General features: G+C 46.9%; 1 protein-coding gene across 1 annotated transcript in view; it reads left to right on the forward strand.

Annotated features, from left to right (window-relative positions):
* Window positions 1-18,253, forward strand: part of LOC142584695 (decapping and exoribonuclease protein-like) — a 380,948-nt gene that overhangs the window by 182,228 nt on the left and 180,467 nt on the right. Inside the window, exon 3 of the mRNA XM_075694890.1 lies at window positions 13,875-13,988. Within this exon, the coding sequence (XP_075551005.1) occupies window positions 13,875-13,988 (114 nt within the window). The remainder of the gene's footprint in view (window positions 1-13,874; window positions 13,989-18,253) is intronic.

Here is an 18,253-nt window from a genome sequence, read left to right on the forward strand (position 1 = left end):
GGCGTTTACTCCTCCGAGAGGGAGGCACACGAGCATCCACCAATGGGCGTGCACTCTGGACTGAAGTCATGAGCCGGACGGCCGGTGACTCCGCCGACGGAGAAGATGGCCGCCCGCGCTTCGAACTGGGCGAGGTCGCGTCAGCTGTGTGCTTCAGCCCATCGTCAGAGTGAATTCCAGACCTGCTTGTGATGGTCTATCTTGCCGGAAATATATGCGGCATTTGTGCCACGTGCGTTTATTTTGAGCCGTGATTCGGCGGAGGAACATTGCAGCGAGCATCGCTGGCGCTGTGCTACGCTTTGCCTGAAAACTGGATCCCGCGGCGACCGCTACTAACACACATCCTGCGTGTTTGTTCCATGTTGTTTTATTTCGACGATTTACGACGAGAAAAGTTTTCTAAAGACTGGTGCCTACTGTTAGCGGCGGGTGTGTTCGTGTACTGTGTCGCTGCGTTTTTCGTCGGACGGGCTGAAGTGATGGAGCAAAACCATTCTCAGGAAAAATCATAAAAGTGTGCGCTCATGAAACAAACGTACGAGTGTCTCAACAGAAAATATTTGCGGGAGAAGTCTTAAACACAAAGATTTGTCGACGTGAACTTAGCGTGAACGATCATTGTCAGCAATGAGATAGCCGAGCGTCTAGCGACGGTGTTCGAGTGTTGTGTAGCACCGTCGATTGATTTCTGTCCACCAATGCTCACTGCACACGCTAGCTGTAGAATGCGTGATGTGAAATTGTGAAAACGCAAAACCAAAAAATATAAATTTTATGCTATATAAAACCAAATGTATTTATTTAAAAGATGAATGAAGCATTTTGTACCTTCCTGCCTAGACTGTATTCTCGCCCCAGGTTTTTAATTGTCGCGATAAATTCATTGTTTTGTATAAGTACTTTTTCAATAGCAAGTGATCCATTTTAAGCTTGGAAAACGAGTAGTAGATACGCAGTGTACATGTGAACAAGCGCAAAAGCCTTGCAGAGCTGCTCCTTCGACTTCTGTCACTTGCGCAACGAAGCTAAAGAGCAGACGACGGGTAGCGTCGTAAGGGGCACGAGGTCTTTTTTTCGGTTGCTATCCGGCATGTGCTGTAGCACATGAGAGCTCTACTAAACCAGTCGTCAAAATAGAAAAGTCCTTATTTACACCAACAGTTACGCGTTTCAGGAGAACGATTTTTCGAGCGGGACTATTTTAGTCGCGGAGGCAATCAGCTGTCGCGTTTCGGTCATCTGGGTGGGGCCTCCCCTTTTTTCTAAAATTGTATCCGACTATATACAAAAAAAATGCCTGAGCGCTCGGCGAGCGACGTCACGGAGAAGAGTGCGGTGGCGTGCTCGGGGATAGGGGTTGCATGAAGGGATCGCGCCCTCATGGGCAACGTTAACCAGAGCGCAGTTGTTCTTTCTTTTCGGCATAGTTGAGCAGATGGCCAGCAGAGAGCAGAAGGTGTTCCAAGATTATTTTATTCGTGCAAAACTATTTACACGCTGCTATATGAAAAAGCTCGTCCATAAAAAAATTAATTGGTTGAACCTTAGGATTGAGAAAGAATTTCGAGTAAATGATGAGAGGGAGCATGGCTTATATTGAAAAGTCACAGTGCTGCCCTCTTCTTCAGAGTAGCTTATTTGCCTTGATATATCGTCGGCGTCAAAGAGTTTGCCGTTCATGCGACCACAAAAGTTCTTCAACGAAAAGTTAGCCCTGCACCATAACACATATCTCATGTCAAGACCTGTGGAATGTCGACAAGTGCCATGTTACAACTGTAGAGGGTGCTGAGAGGGTGTTGAGAGAGCGTTGAGAGTTGGGTGTGAGAGAGCGTGCTGTAGAGGGTGTAGAGAGGCTTTCTGCGATACAGCTTGCCAGCAATAACCAACACAGGTAAAACGAATGTACGCACAATACAATGTATTCAGGCTCAAGCGCTCCGGATCTGTCTAGGCCTCCCTCAGAGTGTTTCAACAGTGGCTACGATAGAAATCGCTAGAGATCACCTTGTCAAGACCCACATTGAAATTGAAGTGCTCAGGACCCATATAAGGCACCTAGCCAGGACTGCTCGTCTCCACTTAGCCTCTCTACCTGCCCACAGACTCCGCACATCTTTCAGCCAAACGATAACCGCATATGATGAATCATTGCCAGCTTGTTTCACTCCGGCTGCGAGACCTTCGATTCCTCTATGGTGCCTCGCTCAGCCCAACATTAACCTCACAATAACTGGCATCGCGAAAAAACCTGATCTATCACCACCAGCCCTAAAACAGCTCACCCTACTATTTTTGTACGAGAACTACCGTGACTCTACGCATATTTACACTGATGGATCTGTCCTGCCAAACAGCTCCGCGGCGGCAATCGTCATACAAGCGAACGTTACAATCAAATTTAAGACGACTGACGCGACAACATCGACGGCAGCAGAGCTCGCAGCGCTCTTTACTGCCCTTCATTACATTGGTGATGAACCGCCACACAAGTGGACGGTATTCTGCGATTCGTACGAGGCACTGCAGTCTCTACTGTCACCTTTACGACGTGGACTGCACGAACTAATATTTCATATTACAGGGACGTTACACCATATAAGTGATGCAGGGCATGAAATAACGTTCCAGTAGCTTCGAAGTCACTGCGGGATTATCGGCAATGAACGGGCCGATCAAGCTGCCCGCTGAGCCCATACTGAGGAGCACCACGTCCCAATTCCGCTTTCTCGAACTGACGCAGCACGGAAGCTCCGCCTGCTTGCTTGGCAGTGCACCGCGTCGCAATGGAATGAGCCACATTTAAGAAATACGCGACTGTACTTCCTTGATCCTACATTAAGTCTTCGAGCGCCATCACAGCTTTGCCGTGGAGACGCCATGCTTTTATATCGACTGTGGTTGGGCGTTGCCTTTACCAAAGCCTATGCATTCTGCATAGGGATGACCGACACCGCAACCTGTGACCACTGCGGTCATGAAGAATCAACTGAACATATTTTGTGCACCTGCCCGCAGTACAGTCCACAGAGGGAATGCCTTCGCCGCGAACTTGACCAGCTGGACGACCAACCGCTATCGGACAAAAAAAATTTACGCCATCGAAAGGACCTACCGTCACACAAGAAGGCCGTTCAAGCACTGTTACGCTTCTTGCGATCTAGAGGCCTTTGTGAACGTCTTTAACTGGAACGCCTTTTGTGTGTGTGTGCCTCTGTGTGTGCGTGTTCTTTTTGTTTTTTTAACGCTTTCCTCTCTGTCCTCTTCTCTTTCTAACCCATGTCTCCCATCCCCTTGTAGGGTAGCAAACGGGAGACTGATATCTGGTTAACCTTCCTGCCTTTCCTCTTTCTTTTATTGATATGATATTAGGAAATGTTGACGCACAATTTAAGGCGCTGGCTACTCCTTATCTCTTGAATGGTTCCAGCATACAGCATACAGGGTTCAAGATTATATATGAAATATACTTTTCACAGAAGCACCAGTACTTATCACGCAACGTTTTCACAGAAAGACTATGACGTAATAAACACATGGTACATAAAATACACAAGGTAAATGTCTCTGCAGTTACGTAGATAAAAGTCTCAAAAATACAAACGATACTGTCGCCTAATGACACAGTCTCTAGTCAGTGGGTGGCACATTCACCGTGTAAATGCAGTATCCCGTATAGTCACAACAAAACAGTCAACATAACATAATTTACAAATACATACACACACACATACACACACACACATATATATATATATATATATATATATATATATATATATATATATATATATATATATATATATATATATATATATATATATATATATATATATATAGCGAGATTGAAATGAAAGGCACAATGAAAGCGTTAATAACATCCCACAGTGCCGCTGTCTTCAAGAAAAGTCTTTAGTGCTCTTAAAGCGCTCTTCTGCAAAGAGGTTGTTGGCCAAGGACCCAAAAGTTTCTTTAAACTGAAAGGTCTGCGGTCTAATTTAATTACGGTCGATTTAGGTCGGCATCTTGGTGTGTCGTGACGTGGGCAGTCTAGAAGGAGGTGATATATATCTTCGCCTACAAATCCACAATCACATTCGGGGGTTTCCGCGCGGCCAATTCTGTGTAAGAAATGCTTTGTGTAGGCAGTGCCTAGCCTTAATCGATGAATAAGCGTTTCTATAGTTCTGTCTAATGATAATGAAAACTTGAATTCCATGAACTGATCAATATGGTATAAGTCCGAGCTGTTGGAGGAGGAGGAGGAAAAACGTTTATTGAGCTCTACAAAGTTTTATGAATTTCCCGGAGTCAGACGGTGTCTTCCATCTTCTTGGCAACGGCCGTCTGCCCCTAGTCTCCGCTGGATGCCGCTGCCAGCTGGGCCCGTCAGATCAGCCCTCGTTGGACGTCCTGACGGTCGCTGGAGAGCATTCCTTCCCATTGCTCCGCACTCGGGTTTGGTATTATTGGCGCCACATTTGTTTTCTGGCAGGCCCACGTTATATGGTAGAGCGTGGGTGTTTCTTGGCACCATGGGCGTCAGTGTACTGTGTGGGTTGTATTTTGCTGAGGGTGTTTAAGTTCGGATATGAACCCGTCTGTAGCAGCCTCCAAGCTACCGAGTCCTCTCTAGTGAGAGAGCTATGCGGCGAGGGGTACCGCTTCCTGCTACCCTTATAGTGGTTTAGGATAGCCGAGTATTCTCTGGGAACTGGCTCGGTTTCCTCGAGGTCATTGGCGGAGGGTGCTCGGTATGCAGTGTATCCTCGAGCTACCCTGTCGACCTCACGGTTGCCTTCCACGTCCGTGTGACCCGGCGTCCACATTATCGTGTGTCTAATTGGTTCTTCTTTTTCTGGGTTTTGTGTGTGGGGATCTTCAGAGCGGAGTATGCGGAGCGCTCTGTGACCTTTTCTACCGAACATGTAGTTTCGGCATGCTGTTTGGGAGTCGGTTAGGATTGTTAAGGACCGCCTAGTCCGATAGCACTCCGCTGCCGCTAGAGCGACGGCCGCTTCTTCAGCCTCGACTACCGTGCAGTCCCGTAGAGATGCGCTGACGATTTCTCGCATATCCGAGTTTATCACCACCGCTACTGCGTTGGGGTTGGTCTGTCTCGCCCTTCTGGTGTATGTGACTGCGTCCACGTATAACGTTGTTGCCTGGGAAGCTAGTGACTTTTGGATGTATTCGGCTCTCGCCTTCCTGCGTTCTTCGTGTAGGTTGGGGTCCATGTTCTTGGGAATGGGAGCCACCTTGATTGTGTTTCGTATTTTGTCCGGGATAGTCGCGGTTCTTTGGGTTTCTTGCATCTGTTCGCTGCATCCCAACTTCTGCAGAAGCTCCCTGCCAGACGGAATCTGTTGTAGTCTGCGCAGCTGAGCAACATGTTGTGCTTCTCTGAGTTCTTCGAAAGTGTTATGAAGTCCTAATGCCAAGAGCTTCACCGTGGATGTGCATTGTGGTAGGTGGAGCGCGGTTTTGTATGCCTTGCGTATGATCGCGTCTATCTGCTGAACCTCGCTCTTGATTGGGTTGTCGTACGGGAGACTGTAGGTAACCCGGCTGATCACCAGACTCCTAACCAGCTTTAGCGTGTCTTCCTCTCGCATGCCTGAGCGTCTGTGGGAGATGCGCGTTATCATGCGAGCGACTTGTAGAGTTGATGTCTTGAGTAGAGCGAGAATGTGTGAGCAGCGTTGATTCGACTGTATCCACATGCCCAAAATTCTTATGAGCGTTATCTCCGGTATTACTTTTCCCTCGAGGTAGACGCCAAGCTTGAGCTCGTCGCTAGTCGGGACCGTGCGATTCTGTTTCCCTCTCCAGACTCTGAGCAGCTCACATTTCTCGGTGGAGCAGGCCAGCCCTCTTGCCCTCACGCAGTTCTCTACGCAGGTCGCAGCCTCTTGTAGTCTTTCTTATTTTTCTTTAGGTGATCCCGTGTTGGTCCAAGCTCTTGGAATTCTGCTCAAACGAAGTGTTTCTACACATTTTGAAAGACGTCTTTACAATGCAACGTAACTAATTCTTTGATATATTGGAAGCGGAACCATATCATCTTTGAGGTGTGCTTGTCGTGCTGCTTCATCGGCTGCTGTGTTGCCAGGAATGTTACAATGCCCTGGTACCCACTGAAATGCTATTGCATGTTTCACTGCGCTTGCCTTTGTGAGGTTTTTAAGTGTCTCGTATATTATACTATCACTGAATGTTTTCCCTTTTTTGCTGCAGAGTGATGTTAGAGCCGCCTGTGAATCGCTGAAGATTACCCATTTTTGCGCATCTGTTACTGACAATATAACTTTTATCGCACATAGTATTTCGAACAGTTCAGCCGTTGTGGGCGAAGTCGCACGAGATAACTTAAATGATTCTTGTTTGTTGAGGTGCGGCATAATGAATGATGAAGTTGAAGAGGTTGGTGTACTGGAGCCATCTGCATAGATGTGCGTGTATCCTGAGTACCGCATATATATCTGGTAAAGTGCTAGCTGTTGAGCAGCTTGAATGAACATGTCTCTTTCTCTGAATATCCCTTCTACTGACAATTCGATTTTTGGAAGTGTAAGCAGCCATAGAGGATATTCGACGTCTGAGTTCCAAAATTTATTTCTTGGTAATATCTGAAGATGGTCGTCGCATTTCTATATGAACATAACCTTTATCTCGTTTGATTATGTCTAGAGTTAATGGGTGACTTTTATGCTGTGTTTGAAGATGAAAATAATGTCGGCATCTTTCTGTAGTTCGCATAACTGGAAATGGTGATTGGCGAGCCTCAGCTATTACAAAAGAGGTAGAAGTCGCTCGTGGAACTCCTAGACATATGCGTAGTCCTCTAGCTACAAGCCTTTGAAGTCGCTCTTCTGACGTGTGGGAAAGTCCGTGTAAGATGGGCGCGGAATACGCATTTTTTTTGTCGTATTAATGCATTGTAAACAGTCAGCATGGATGATACTGATCCGCCCCATGATGTGCCTGCGAGCCTGCGAAGTACAGTCACTATGGCATTGACCTCGTTTCGAGTTTTTTTTATGTGGTGTGTCCAGGATAGCTGCCTCTCAAGTATTATGCCAAGAAATCGATGCTGTGTGTCAAGCATTAGAGGGTGCCCTTCCAGATTAAGGGTGAAATTTGTAACTGCCTCAGACTGAAGGGCAATACAGCTGTTATTGCGCGAGATAGAACCATTCCTGTCTGTATCAAAAATTGGTTAATGATATTTTTGCCGTCTTGCAATGCCATCTGAAGCAGTTGAGCATTAGACACAGATGTCGAAATACACACATCATCTGCATACAATGAAAAATTTATCTGTGATGGCAGTCTTCTTGCTAAATCAGCCATGACGCAGTTAAAAAGAAAGGGGCTGTGTACGCTTCCCTGTGGTACTCCCTGTTTGACAACATGTTCAGCACTCTTTCCTTCACCCGTCTGAACAAATATTTTGCGACCTGATAAAAATTCAGAAATCCATCGCAAGGACCTACCAGACAGTGCAAGTTCCAACATACTTAGCATAACATGAACGTGACTAGCAGTGTCAAATTCCCTCTTGATGTCTAGGAATACTGCTATCGTCATGTTTCCGCGTGCACGCTCGTGTTGCACACAGGTTACTATATCTAATATTGCATCCATTGTGCATCTATGTTTCCTAAAACCTACTAAGTAGTTGGACAACACATCCGTTTCATTACACCACCATTGAAGTCGCGCGTCAATCATTTTCTCCATTACTTTGCATAACCTCTTCATCTCTCTCTGTCATGACAACTTCACTGGTGTGCCCTTCTTCGCATTTGAGACACATGTATTCATTCCAGTCTAGATTAAGCTCTAAACGAATAATTTCGCTTTCGAGGCATTATTACGTACAGTACGGCAGACCACATATATAAGACGCCTCAGATGAGTTTAGCAATGGAGATACAGAACATTCGTACAACTATTTACAAAGAAACAGCTGCCCTATTCCGCAGAATTCAAGCTCTTTCCCTTAGCACTGGCACCCAATATTCTGTCATTGATCTTGCGGAAACACGAACGCATGATTTTTCGGCCCCGATTTGTAATTGCTCCAGCAATTGGGCACGCAGCACTTATTAGGCATATTCTGGCATGAACGTAATTCACATTCTGCGGCAATGAAGGCTTGCTGGGCACACAACCGCAATCGTAGCACAAACGCAGAGACTACATGCACGGTTCACGTCCAGAAAAAAAGTGCGCTTGGAAGCATGTCGCAGGATGCCAGGACTTTTCTAACACCGAAGATATCCAAGGAGCGGCGGGGTTCCCGGAACTAATCGAATTATCATCGCCGTCGTCGCCCACTCGGTCTTCCGCGTCTCATTTTCAACACAGGTGTGCCGCTCGTAGCACGCTGCACGGAACTTTTATGTGGGCCTCTTTTGCGTGATGTAGCTCAAGGGGAGAAGGTACAGCCAGAAGGCCTTAAATTCCATGGAGGGTGTTGGACTCACACGTTAGTGGAAAGGTAAAGGCTCAACCAGACGTACGCGTTCCAATGCGTCCGCACACGCCGCGCTGACTCGACGTCGCGTCGCGCCCGACGGAGGAAGAGGGCGCGCACCCAAACGATGCACGAGTTGCCGCGCGTAGCCGCGCGTCTCGTCGCGGCGGCGCAGTGTTGCTAGCTTGCCATGTTCAAGGCAGTCTAGCCTTCGCTTAACGGCCACGTTAAGCAATGTGTTACATATTGCAAGAAAATACAATAATTTTAGCTTAAAATTTGTTTTTATATTTCCAAAACATATTTTACGACTTCTTGTGGGTCATTCAGCTCAACTGCGACCTAATATGAGTATTGTGAGCCCGGCGAAACCTGCAGCAGCATCGGCATAGCATCACCAGGTACTGAAGCAGCTTGCCCGGGCTTGCCTGAACGTCGCGCGAAGAGTCGTTCCGGAAGTGACGTGGGCTTGCCGTGGTAATTTCGAGGTGCGTCATGCTACTGACGCGAGCGGCAGCTTCCGGCGCGGGCGCAAAAGTCCAAGCGGTTGTAGGTCTCCACGCCGCCGCACGCCGACACGCGAAACAGCCTCCGCGCCTGACGCTGTACGCGCCCAGGCGTGGTGCGGCGCGTGCGGGCGCATTGGAACGCGTACGTCTGGTTGAGCCTTAAGCGCTGCAGTTTTTACAATGCCTCAAGGGGGGTCATGGATGAGAACAGCTATCAAAAGGCTAACGTGGCGACGCCCAGGGAGCTTCAGGAGGCATTGTGCATATTCGGCGTGGTAGGTTCCAAACAAGTTTCTTGCGTCCCCTTTCCTCTCTGCCTCGCTACTGTCATGTATAGACCGTTTTTTCATGGACGCCACCATGGATGAATGGGTTGGATGTTATGAGCGTCCCCTTTGAAACGGGATGGTGGGTTGCGCCACCAAGCTCTTGCTATTATACTGCCTAATGTCCTACCTAGGTTAAACAAGAAAAAAAGAAAAGAAAGCACGATGAACTCCCACAACCAAATTTTCTGATCCCCAATTGTGAACTGTGCTTTTGTACGTCTCCGTTTTTTGTCGATTCCCTACTTTTCCTCCACCAATCCTCCAACCGCCTCTTACTAATCCTTATTGCGCACATGTTTACTTTTCCACTGCTCTCGCTGAACCCAAGGGCTTCAAAGAGGCCAGGGATGGCTAAATCGACCGCTGAGTAGACGTCTTCATATTCTAATAAAATATACTCCATAGTTTCCCAAGCTTTACCGCAGCAAGCACATGCCTCTTCTTCCTTCTTATATCTCGCTTTACGGGTGCATGTTCTAAGACATCCCGATTTCGCTTCGAAAAGTGATGAGCTTCCCTTTCAGTTATCATAAATTGTTTCTTTCTTGATTTCGTTTTTTCCTCTTGAGTAGTTATTCATGGCAGGTTTCTTTTCCATTGCCGCCACCCATGAGATTATTTCAGCATCTCTGAGTTTCCGTTTGACGTTCTTTGTTGCTGTGGTACCCACCCTACAGGCCGCGTACTTGCTGGTAAGCTTCCTAGTTCTTTTCGTCCACTGTGAATCTGTTTTTGCTGTGCAGATACCTCAACACTCTCCCGGCCCATTTACTTTCTTTCATATTCCTCAGTCGTTCTTCATGCTGAATTTTACTGTGAGCTTCCCTCATTTCAAAACTAGTCCAGCCCATATCGCCCTGCACAACTTCATTTGTAGTCTTCCCGTGAGAGCCCAATGCGAGGTGTCCCACTGACCTTTGGTTCCCATCGAGTCCTGATTTTACCCCGGATTTAAAGCAAACAACCGCATTTCCAAAAGTAATTCCTGGAACCATTACACCTTTCCACATACCTCGGAGCACCTCGTGCCTATTGTATCCCCATAGCACCATATTGCTACGCAATGGCGCCATCTATGGGCAGTCGGCATGCTGGCGTGGGCGAGCACACCGTATTGCGTGGCAGGTATGCACTCGGCAGTAGTTTCTGGGGTTTTTTCTCGCGCTCGTGCGGTCTTTTTAGTATGACGTAGCAGCTTCTACGTGGAAAACGGTTCTGCAAGACGTACTGAAGCGGTTTAAGTCGGCATGGCGTGACTTTCTGCCGGCGTTGAGGCGGACGGAGCCCATAGCGCGATGTGTGCGCGCATACTTGAGTCTACAATCGTCCTCGGAGATCAATTGTGTATTTCTGAAAGTTCCAATCACTAATGTGATCTTATTGCAGTACTATCGTTTAGTTCTAAGCTGCGGTTTAGGAGCAATGAAACATACGCGACCATCGTAACAACGTGGGTACTATTCTGCTACGATAGTCCTGAGCTGTGCTCTTACACTTTGACAAGCGTTCAAACTGTTACCTGCAGATTACATTGCGTGGCTACTTGGTTCTGTGGATGAGGTTTCCACTCATCAATAAAGTAGTTTTGGTTCGTAATAACAGCATACCTTACAGAGCGAACTATACTTGTCCAGCCGTTTACGAACTGTGCGAGGATCCTAAGCAATGGTAGAGGCTGGATTACAGATATCGTTGTTCTATATAGCACATGGCCCAAGCATGCGGCATCAACGTTTATAAATCTATAAACGTTGTGCGGCGTGATTGTGCGAGGTCGTATTGTGGCGTTAGCCCGCTTTTCTTTCTTTTTCGAGAAAGAGGATGATAACCGAATTTTTTCTTCGGTTGTGTTCGTTCCGTTCTCTACGACGCACTCACACGTGTTACAGAAATTCTGTCCTCAAAAATTGCCATCACATTCTTTTTATGCGATCCCTCTCAGATATTATGGCTTTACAGTGCAAGAAGGCAATGCCGAAGCACATAGCTTATATATGTATCATGCTGGTGCACCAACCGCAGTGATCGCTGTGTTGAGCAGCGCCATCGGCCTCATGCAGGAGGCTAGCGTAGACATATAGTGATTTCAAGCAAGCCTACTAGACTTGAAATACGTGATAACGATGCCGGTATATCACAAATATTTGATAGTGCCTGCCGCTTAGATGATATTTGCTTGTCTTAGGTTGGCCGCACACGAGCATGCGCTCCTGTGTTTTAGTCCTTACCCCAAGCGATCAGATAGCGAGCAGATTTACCATCTCCTGCTGGTAATACAGAGACACTGGTTCTATTCGTTGAAATAAAACCAATATACGCAAAATAATTCCCAACACATACACACACCGCGGCTGATAATGCGCGTCGCGTGTTTGCGCCCCAAAGACATATTTCCGCGTACTGTAGTTACCGATGCGCCGAAAGGCTTCCCTGACGACCTTATATGAACGGACATTGCGTAAATTTCACAAAGTACGATCTGAAACATTACGAAATCGTTCTGCAGTACGCGACAGCAATACTTTCAAGCAGCGCCGCGCCGGATCACACATGCCAGAGAGGAGGAAAGGCTCGGCACGCACCCTTTCCTCCTCGCCCGATGAAAAGGTCTATACACACGCTCTGAGCCACACCTCGACGCGGTATGCCAGACAGCAGCAGCAGGGAAGTCGAAGGAAGGGGGCAAAGAAAGCTTCGCTGCAATTTAAAGGGAAGCTGAAGAGTCTGTCGAATTCAATAAGACGCTCATATACGGATGCGGGAACCTTATAAACCATGTAGGTAAAATTTGGGTTTTTTTTTTTCAATTAGGAGCGACGTAATCGTCGGTTGAAATTGCGCTGTAGCTCCGCCCCCCGTCGAATGCCGCGCGCTGCTGCTGACGCTGACGATGCGAGCGGAGACCGGAAACCGCGGTGTTGTGACGTCAACTCTAGTGTTTCGTTCCTTCGCAGCGTCCGCGACCGTGCCTGACCGCGCTTGTTTCTGCGTGCGTGCCATCGTAATCTGCTTCGATCGACCCTGCATTCCGTTGTTGGTGCGTCTGCGTGTATGTAGAGTGCTAGTCAACGTGCGTGGTAGTCAACGTGAGTGGTAATCAATGTGAGTGGTAGTCAACGTGGTAGTCAACAGATGAAGGTCACTACACGTACTGCATGAACCAGGAAGCTTTTCACGCGTTTAAACTGTCTTTGTAGATTGCCGACAGCCTTGGACAGCGCACAAATGGCGACGATCGCATCCCCGCTTACGTTCCACGAGGAGGCATGTAGGAACACAACACTACAGTTGTTTGACCGGAAACGAGCTCACTAGATCGGCGAAAGATCGGCGAGATCACTAGATCGCCTTGCAAAAAACATACTCACCAAAGAGCATTTCCAACACGAGGAGATCCCAAGACTTTGCTTTCGTTCGCGTCGAAAGCGCTGCTCGCATCAGCATCGTTTGCTTCTTCGAGAGGCCGGCTCTTCGCAATCGGCTCGTACATGTAGGGAGTAACGCCGAACTCCTCAGAAAAACGCAGTCTCTCTAAATTTTCCAATACCGTCTCAGAAAAACAGCACCAAACTACCTGGCACCGCGCTTCATGCGTAGCGGCAGCGTTCGGTTACTCGAGTTGACGTCACGAGGCGCCCGACCAATCACAGGCGGAAACGAGACGCGCGAGCTGGGCGTGTCCGCTGCTGCACTTTTCGTCGAAATAAAATATATTTGCGCTTTCTTTCGCTCAATTTCGATACGATATTCGAATTCGGAGGGTTTAAAACCACTATGTACAGATGTTCACTCATTTTTTCTGGAAAACCTTTCAGCTTCCCTTTAATAACCCGCACCAACTTCATTGCCAAACTCGATAACACGCACGCAGCTAAACTCGAAAACATTACTCGAAGCGCCGAATGACCGCTCAGCGGCGTTCAATCGGATGCTTTCACATTCACCACTCACAGCAAGTGCTTGGGTGTCCACGGATGTTTCTCTTGGAATACTTTGTGCGCTGTTAATAAATTTTCTTCAAAATAAATCCTGTGTGAATTCATATGAAACTGCGAGAACGCATTTGTACTCAATGATGAGCCAGCGAGGCCAGCCATGAGGAACCTTCACATGAGCGTTCGCCATTATTCTGGTAATTATACAGCTTCACAATGAAAGCAAACGTTTGTTCCCAAGTCCTACATATTTGTAGAAAGTTATGTTGCTAAATAGTAAGGTAAGTAAAAGCTTACTCTATGTAAACTATGACATACAAGAAATTCTGGGTTTCTGCAGCAACAACCTACCGTCTAAAATTGTTCGCATGTTGTAACGAGTAAGTAACGTCCCGCAATTTTCTTTTTGTAACGGCGGTGGCAATGCGTTACCTTAATTTGTAGGTAACGTAGGGTGGTAATGGGTTTCTTTTTATTTGAGCGTCACAAGTAACACGTTTAGTAATGTTTTTAGGTAATGCCTAGGTCACTGCTTAAGTAATGCTGTAATGATTAAAACGCGGTAAATCAGCTTTGACAACGTGCACTTCTGAGTTACCAACTTATACTTGTGCAGAGATGAAACACCAACTATGGACACCCTGCTCCACTGGATCCTCGAAAACAAGAGGGAATTTTCCAGCGCCGCCGTTGAAGCCGCTCGCGGAGACGTTCGTTCACCACGGGCCGGGTGAGCCACTCGAAAAATACTTTGCCAAATCTTTAATTTTGATGCCTAATGACACAAAGCCAAGGCTGCACAAACACGTCTCTGCTGGGTGTGCCGCCAGATTGATGAACTCCTCTATATATGTGCGCATTTCTCGTGTACATATATTCGCATTTGCCAAGTATTGAGTGACCTCAGTGACATCTCATTTGTGAGACCACACACATCAATCACCCAGGCTCTTCGGCGATTGTAATATTCGTTCATCAGCGTTTATAAGCGCACTTTGTTAAGAATCTGCCGAGACAAAATTGCGAAACAGCGTTCAACTCATCTACGTCTTTTTTTGATTGAACCCTAATCTGTGACACTAAACGTTGTAGAAGTATTTGTCGGAAGCTGTACTCGGCTTATTTGGATCATAGGGTAAATTACTTCTGTAGAAATTGAAGGCCGAAGGCCTTCTTCGTGAAGATCGTGCAGAAACCACAGCAGCAGTTCGCCATTGTGCAATCATGAATGTCAAAACCTCCCCGGAAAGCAATTAAGCGGCTGCACTCTATATCATTTTCGGGAACGTAGATTCACGGACCATAACCGTGCGCGTTGATCGCGCAGAAAGCAACGAGAGCGTCATTGCAGTGCGTCCAGTCGACAGCTCTCTGTGACCAATTATGTAGGCTTAAAGCGCACGTGCTCGCAAGTAGTGCTATTTCTCTCTCTCTTCGTCCTCATATTTCCTTTCTTTCTCTAATGGAATAGTAAGCTGTTGGGCTAGTTGGTTTGACATTATTTTTCCAAAGGGGAGCGCAGAAGCGTTGCAGAAAAAGGAGACGGGGACAGGAAAGACGCTCGCTTGCAACTAAGTATGTTTTCAGAGACAAAACGATTTGACACAACTTAAAAAGGATCGGGAAAAAACACGGCGTTGACCTCCTCTTCGCAGCTCCTCTCAAGCTTTCTCGGCTGTGCGCCTTTGCAAAACGGCCACCAACAAGAACAATACCTGTGGAAAGAAACACACGAAACCGCTAGCCTCCTGTGCTACCGAAGTGGTATATAAGATACCAGTCGACTGTGGGATAGTTTACATTGGTCAGACGGGGCGCTGTCTAAATGACACGCTACGAGGACATTCTTCATTTTTAAAGGCCCTGAGCAACTCCGCGCACCTTCTTGCGCACTGCAGGGATTGTGACTTAAGACCCTTTTCGATAAAACCGAGATTAAAAGCAGATAAAAAGGCACAGATTCACGCTTGTGCTAACCTTCGTATTGGTGCTCTCTCAGTGCATCCGATGCACAAACAATTTACGTTCCTCGCCCTTGGCTGAAGTTTCTTAGTCACCTGCCCTGTCACTCTCCCTCCGAATGTTATTTTGGAATGAGTTTTGTCAGGCCGCTTGCACGTGCCGTTGTTGCCGTCACCTATACACTATAGCTGTCATTATTGATATAGTGAGGTCTGCCCCATCGTTAGGCGAATTTTATGTGTATATATAAAATGTAAACTTTTTGTTTACAATTCCAGATGAAAGCGCATGCGCATTAACTTTCCTGGTGGTTTGTCTCTGAACATGTACTTAGTCGCAAGTGAGCGTCTTTCCTGTCCATGTCTCCTTTTTCAGCAACGCTTCGGCGCTCCCCTTTGCAAAAATCGTCTCTAATGGACTTTATGCCGCTGCATATGATGTGACCGGCGTTGAACGTAGCTTCGCCTTCATTTACACACCTTCGTGTCTCTTTAGCGAGAGAGAAAGTATGGTTTGCAGCGAAACTAGAGGGCAGGGCCTGACGTGCTTTGCTGCTCGAGATTCACACGCTTGCGACATCGCCTTATCACCGTCTCGGCAGCCATTTTGACCTACCTTGGTGCCGCCTATAAGCGCTTGAACAACCGTGGAGGTGGATCTCCAAAAGTGAAGCTGGTTGCCGCCATCTTGCAACAGGCAAAAAGCCAGAATCGGTGTAGCCACCGTAGCACACAGCGTGGAATGCGTTCGTCGTGCTCATTCACTGTGCGCAGTCGGATCAGTGCTTAACTGCTTGTGCGTGGCTTGCTCTCCGAGGGCATTACATCTTTGTACGTCATGGCTGCATCAATCACGTAAAGTAGACGCCCCTGGTATAACGTTCCTGCTGTGACATTAGCTCTCACTGTTTGCTCGCTACCGGATGTCGTGCGTATGTTTGCTTCAGCCGGCAACGGTTACTAAGGCGCTCTTAGGTGCACGTATGAGATCTACGCGTCAAGTAGTCGCTGGCACATCACTGCGTGCGGTATTATGTAGCGTAGCCCACCCGTGGGTTGTGAGCTCTGGTGTGATTTTCCGCGATCTTCTCTATTTGGTTTGCACGTATCGCGCAATGCCTGTGTTTATAATAGGGAATCAAGTGAGACTCGTGCACAAAATGACGAGGGCTCGATTTACGAAAAAAAAGGAAGGGTTTAAAGTGCATCACTCATCCAGCCAGGACTATCAGGTAAGTAAGGTGAAGTGACATCGAAATTCAATCCACTTCTCCCATAGAGTACGCCTCTGCAGGTTTCCCTAGCTTCCTGTTCGCAAATGCGCACCAACTCCCACAGAAAACACTGCGTTGTATTACGGCTTGGATAAAAGAGCGCTTGTGCTCAATTCCAATTGCAAGATTGCAGAGTTTCGGATACACCACATCAATAAGAAATCCGATTGAGCGCATTGTGAAGAGCGGGAACACTATTGATATACGTTAGAGACTCGGATTACTTAAAAATATATGGAGCCATAACATAAGCTCCAAACTGAGCTTACATTGACCCTATATGTTTTGAAAACTTCAACTTTCACTGAAATGTGTACATGCTGCTCCTATGTTTTTGCAACATTGGTGACTGATATGCTTATGTCGCCTGAATATTTCTAACTGAACCACTTCAGTATGTATGTTACATTGACAAATGTTGCGGACGCGATGGATAAGATGCATCAATTTCTTTAGGTGTATGTAGAGTGTAGGGAAAAAGGAAAGTGGGGGAGGTTAACCAGACTGAGTCCAGTTTGCTAGCCTACACGTGGGGAGGGGCATGGGGAGTGAAAGAGAGAAAGAGAAAACATGAGTCTGTACCGCACAATAGGTGTATGTAAATTATAAGAGAATGCTCACAGTGAAGTTGGACGGAGAATATATGGATTCAGTACATAAATATGAACGCTTTCAGGATGCTAAACGTACGAATTGCAGTGCTTTTCATGAGAAAAACAGTGTGGCAGTTGTCTACCCAAACGAAAGAGCTCCTGATACAGCATTACGAATAAAATAATATCTCCAACGACTTGAGGGCCTTTTTGTAACTACCCGGAGCCGATGAAAAATGTGACTTACAGTTTATCTGCATGTCCAGAGCCGTGCGATAGCCTCCCCTTACGAGAGATACAAAAAACCAACAAATGAAGACGGTGGTATAGAAGTTGCTGGTGGAGCGCGTCTTCTCAGAAGGTGGCTCACAAATATTTCTCGCCGGCCAGCGGGCAATCAGTGGCGAATATTGCGCAGTCGCATCACACGAGAGAAGACTGGTCATTTAACACAGCGAAGAAGCCCGACTGGCGGAGTGACCCGCTGTTTGATTTTCTCGAAGCCTGTGACAAGAAATAGACGCAGAAGATTTTCTCCGACAAGAACAACCCCCATTTGTGAACTGATATACATGCTAGAGATCTTTCTATCAATTTTTTATCGTGGAAGCAGAAATGCGACCTAATTCTGCGCGTATTCCGCAGCGGCCTAGGCTGAGAGGTGCGTCTTGTGCCTCGAGCAATTCGCGACTCCAAGTGAACGCTCCTTATCACATAGCCGACGCAGGTTCGGGCTTGAAGCGAAAGGGTCTCCTGTCATGGCACGCGCTGGATGCCTTGTAGCTGTCAAATCGTCGTGATGCAAAAGAAAAAAAGAAAACAGATATCGAAAGTCTTGTTGTGTACCATCAGGCATGTCATCGCGATAGAAAGACAGGAATGTATGATTTCATTTTATCTCCAAAGAAGCAGACGACGTGCATTGGAGAGCGACTTGGATAAGAAATTTCTGCATTGGGAAAAGGTAACTATGCTGGTTTGTTTCCAACACTTCGCCCGGGACGACTTGTTTCTTCCCGGCGAATACGTAAGCCATTGTTTTGTTTTTATTTAGGCTAAATATCTTGTTGTCGTTTCAAATTATGGAGTGTACATTATTTATATCCAGAGGCTTTAACAAATGATTGTTATGCACGCTTTAGCTTCATTTGGTTTTGTTCGTTGATA

The sequence above is a fragment of the Dermacentor variabilis genome, chromosome 6 (genome assembly GCF_050947875.1).
Source record: "Dermacentor variabilis isolate Ectoservices chromosome 6, ASM5094787v1, whole genome shotgun sequence".
Taxonomy (NCBI): Eukaryota; Metazoa; Arthropoda; class Arachnida; order Ixodida; family Ixodidae; genus Dermacentor; species Dermacentor variabilis.